We start from the raw sequence: 5,000 nt of genomic DNA, 5'->3' as shown, positions 1-5,000 counted from the left end.
TTGGGACTACACATGTTTTAGAGGATCTAAACACCTGTGCAGAACACCACAAACACCTGTGCAGAACACCACAAACACCTGTGCAGAACACCAGTACTGTGGCTGTACAGCACTAAAACCTCTGTGTACATCAAGCACTCCAGGGGTTGTGATGACATTTATAGTAAAAAAAATATTCTCACATGATTTATTCAGTAAGTTGTTTATTTTGTTCATTCAAGTTGATTTGGACCAGTGAGTTTAATGTTCCTTTCATGTCAGTATAATGTTTCGTAATGTCCTTTGGGAATTCACGGCGTATATATCAAAGTCCAACCCTCCACACCCCTGCATTACTGCTGAGTCAGCGTCTCAGTGGTCACCATTACAGACTCGTAGACGGTTTGGCTGGATTACTGTCGTCTCAGCTCTGCCTCGTGATCCATCATAAGGCACGGCAGAGGTCGGGGGTCAGCTTGTTAACCCTTCCGCTGTTCACGGGCAGCATTTTTATGATCAGCTGTGAAACACATTATGGCACCAGATGGATGGGTGAATGGGGAGGGGTTATTAGCAGAGCCAATCCCCAGCGGTGTGTGCAGGGGTCAGAGGTCAGGCCCAAAGCACTGGATACTAAAACACTGTTCTGCCCATTTCCTGAAAAGAACAAAGCTCAGTGAGGGGTAGCTATTGCAGTCACTACTCTGCCAAAGTGTAGAATATTACATTTAAATAAAAATGACCTGTCAGTTTTCATAGAATTTTTCAGAATCAGTTCATTGCCAGTTTAGTAGGTGTGTTAGAGAAGAGAAGTCCGGACACTGTGCTGGCGTGATGCGTCATGTGGGAAGTCACGGCAGGACGCAAACGAGACGCGAGCCGGGCGAGCGAAGCGGACCCGAGCGAAAGAAACGTGCGGAGAATAACGAACGCAAAAACGACACAAATGTGCTCACAAGCTCACGATGACTGACAGTACAAACCAGGACACGAGAGGTGTTTATACGTAGTGGAGTTGGCACAGGTGTGACAAACGACAGGGATGCACGTGAGAAACCAGGGTAGGGAGAGAAGTGAGTGAAAACCCACAAGCACATGGCGAGGTCGAGACCAAATCGTCGAGATGCGGGGGGGTGACGAGGGTGATGATCAGCTCGTGAGCGGAACAGCCTTGCTGCCTGACCGCATCGTCATCGTTCTCCTCTTCTTCTCGCGGAGTGCAAGCACGCAGCGCAAGTTTCACCATTTTGGCGTTAGGCCGACACACACACAACTTAGTTTGCTACCTCGCATGGATTTCTGCTCAGTAAAGACCAATTTCCAAACCTCTTTATGGTTGTCCCTTCACTGACAGAGCAACAGACACACACTCACAACCTTTGGCTCCAATTCCAGTCTCCACCTCCTTGCCCACAAACCTCCAGGGTGTGTGTGTGTGTGTGTGTGTGTGTGTGTGTGTGGGTGGGTGTGTGGGTGTGTTATTCCCTGTCCTGATGGCTCTACTCTCATGAATACATATAAAGGAGCAGCTGAGAGTTAATGGTAATTAGTTCCTTCATTAACCTGTGTCTGACCTCTGAGTGTGATGGACATGACCTGTCTGAGCAGGCTGACGTGTGAATCTGCTGTGTGCCGAGAAAAACCTCGGCTCTGTGCTCCAACTACACGGAATGAGCCATGTGTGAGAGTGGCCGTTCGTCACGCACACATTTCTGACAGGGTTCGGAATTCCCATGCCGTTATCTGCTAAAGTTTCACTTTGTAAAATAAAAACCCAGTTTCTCCTCTCTCTCTCTCTCTCTCTCTCTCTCTCTCTCTCTCTCTCACCATCTCTCTCTCTCTCTCTCTCTCTCTCTCTCTCACCATCTCTCTCTCTCTCTCTCTCTCACCATCTCTCTCACCATCTCTCTCTCTCTCTCTCTCTCTCTCTCTCTCTCTCACCATCTCTCTCTCTCTCTCTCTCTCTCTCTCACCATCTCTCTCACCATCTCTCTCTCTCTCTCTCTCTCTCTCTCACCATCTCTCTCTCTCTCTCTCTCTCTCACCATCTCTCTCACCATCTCTCTCTCTCTCTCTCTCTCACAATCTCTCTCTCTCTCTCTCTCTCTCTCTCTCTCACCATCTCTCTCTCTCTCTCTCTCTCTCTCTCTCTCTCTCTTTCTCTCACCCATAAATCTGTATGAAGTGCTTGTATGCAATTTACAATTCTATTAGCAGTAACTGTTCAGTGTGTGTAAGGTCCTTTGTTAGTCTTATCTGTGTTAGCTCAGCACTCATCATTAGTCCTGTACAGAAAAATCACTACCACGTTTATAAACTACCCGTCTACCAGTCTTAACTACCAGCCTTAACTACTGGTCTAACAAAGGCAAACCTGAATTCAGTTTGGATTAGGTCCAAGTCCAGCCTGTGCGATAAGCAAGGCGGTGTCCAGGATCCAGTGTGATTTCCTAGTTGTTGTGTGATTTCTAATACTGGTTCAAGTTCTAGTGTGTAGTACCTGTCTGCGCCAGTCTGATGTCTTGGATTCTCTGCACCATAAGCAGTCATAAATCACCTCCCTCCCGCCAGCGCTGACTGTGTTAATCCTGCCCCTGACCCATCTTAATGAGTTCATTAACTCACTATTGTCTGGTGAGGTGCTCGTTTCAGGGTGCTGGAAAACGGTGATAACGAGAGATTGTTTGTCACGGATTGCTGACTGATTGGGGTGAGATGGCCACTCGAGTTGTTTACATCCTCCCTCTCTCTCTCTCTCTCTCTCCCTCCCGTCCTCCGTCTGTCCGTTCTGAAGGCCGGAGTCAACGCGCTCCTCCAGGACGTGAATGGGAACACGGCGCTGGACTACGCCACCGAGGGAGCGGAAGGCAGATGCATCCTGACCAAGCACCTGGAGGAGAACGGTAGGCCACGCCCCCCGCGTCCGACACAGAGCGCACACACGCGCGAGGAACACGTTAACACGGGGGCAGGGCATGAATAACTGTTCCCATCACATCCCGTCCTGACCTTCCAATGAGTAAAAGACTGGAAGCGTTTTCTTATGTTTATTTTCAGTACAGGAGTTTTTCATAAGTTATATATCTCATAAAAGTTGCTGGCGATGAGGTGGAGAGAGAGAGATTCAATAAGAGACACCTTATTGAAGTGAATGTGTAAACTCACTTTTAAAATATGACCCTAACGGCAACTGGACGGCATCTTCGTTTTTATATCTGCTGGCTAACTTGCTAGCATGCTAATCCTCGTAAAGTCAATGCTACGTTTCATGCTCTGTAGCTGGTACATGTCCTGTTGGACCCACAAGCTGGCTGCGTCACGTCACCTGGTGCTTTACGAGAGGAGCCACGGGTCCGCTCAGAAGAGAGAGGTCGTATGAGCGGGAGGGGCTGCTGTGGACCAGTCAGTTTGCCATTAGAAGAGTTGCTTATAGTCAGCGCTCCTCACATTAAACAAAATAAGCAAGTTATCTAAATAAACAAACAAACAAGATGGCATACAGTAGATTCCAGAAGCTTGCATAAGTCAACCACCAAGAACTTCATATTTCAAAGAACCATATTCAAATTTCTGCTTAGCTGATACCTCATTCACTTCTCAAATACGTTTTATGAGATTCCCATGTATTTTCTTTTACCACGCAGTGTTTATTGTTTATTGCTTGTTGTTGTGGTCCCAGTTAATATGGTGCACTGTGCATTAATGTTGCTACAGCTGGCGTTTTGGAGAACGGCGTAGTGATGTGGCATGGAGCCAGACTGCTTCTGTGGGCATGGCCATACTAATGCCAGCCTCCAGTCTCTGCTGAATAATAATCTTTACAGGGTAATTGGATTCAGGATTATGGTGGGCAGGACTAGCAAATAGTGGAAGAGCACAATTAATGGAATAATGTGACTCCTGCGTCACAATCAGGGGTTTAATTACAAATAGCTGTTCGGTGAAATTGGTTGGAAGTTTTTGTTCGGTGAAATTGGTTTGGACGTTTTTGTTCGGTGAGGTTGGTTTGAGGTAGTGAATGTGCTGTGAGCAGAGGCATGTTGTCCAGTTAATCACGTGTAACTCACAGCTTGTCAACATGCTGGCGTTTCTGCACAGTGGCCGATTGTAATGCACAAATCACCTCAGATTTGTACACTCACATTTGCTACAGTCCTTTCTGATCTGAGCAGTGGTGACACACACACACACACATAAAGCCCAGTGCTGCCCAGCATCTGCACTTCAGCCAGGGAACTGTGCCGTCCTCGCGTGTGTGTGTGTGTGTGTGTGTGTGTGTGTGTGTGTGTGTGTGTATGTGTGTGTGCACTGCTGTGGTGAAGTGTGTCCTGAGACCGACAGAGTGTGCTGAAATGTTGTACACCTGTTCTGTGAGGAGGTCACTTTTGTTTTGCTATTACTTCTCCACACACACACACACACACACACATCACTGTCCCCAACCTACTCTTGTAACCGGTCACCACTGCTGCTCCTAAGATAAACACACACACATACACACATACGAGAAGAATAAAAATGCATTATTTAGGGTGCCACAAATTCAGAAAAACATTCACTACAGATTAGCAGTTAATAATGTGCCAGATGTTTTGGATATGTGAGATGAGAATTTTCAGATGTGTTAGGAAAAGCCATCCATCGCTGTCTGTCCAACACTGATATTACCATGGAAACACTCAGTACGGCTGAACGTGTTGCTTTCTGTGCTCGGCTTGGAAAACTCCTGCATTTGGCTTCAGCAGGAAGTGATCAATAGCAGGTGCGTCAGATGCTCCCGTGGTCATTTTACACTCAAGACAACATCGATCTCCTCGGACGTGACAAAGAAACCACACAGACCTTTTCTCACTGCAGAGAAAACCTGGTTAAAGAAACTGAGACTTGCTTTGTTTACAACTAGCAAGTTTGTGGCGCAGACTCCTCAGAGAGTTGGTGTTGGTGGGTGACAGCCAGTGGGTGAGACAGGCGGTTGGTGTAAGACAGTTTTTATTGATGTTATAAGCTCATCCAAATATCAG

At 47.0% G+C, this 5,000-nt stretch overlaps 1 protein-coding gene across 5 annotated transcripts in view; it reads left to right on the top strand.

Moving 5' to 3' along the window:
• The window catches only part of myo16 (myosin XVI), a 110,453-nt gene that overhangs the window by 51,443 nt on the left and 54,010 nt on the right, over positions 1 to 5,000 (top strand). For all 5 annotated transcript variants that reach the window (XM_035522962.1, XM_035522963.1, XM_035522961.1 and 2 more), the window contains exon 5: positions 2,774 to 2,882. In XM_035522962.1, coding sequence (XP_035378855.1) covers positions 2,774 to 2,882 — 109 coding nt within the window. The remainder of the gene's footprint in view (positions 1 to 2,773; positions 2,883 to 5,000) is intronic.

Source organism: Electrophorus electricus, chromosome 25 (assembly GCF_013358815.1).
Source record: "Electrophorus electricus isolate fEleEle1 chromosome 25, fEleEle1.pri, whole genome shotgun sequence".
NCBI classification, from domain to species: Eukaryota; Metazoa; Chordata; class Actinopteri; order Gymnotiformes; family Gymnotidae; genus Electrophorus; species Electrophorus electricus.
This window is presented reverse-complemented; position numbering and strand designations above follow the sequence as displayed.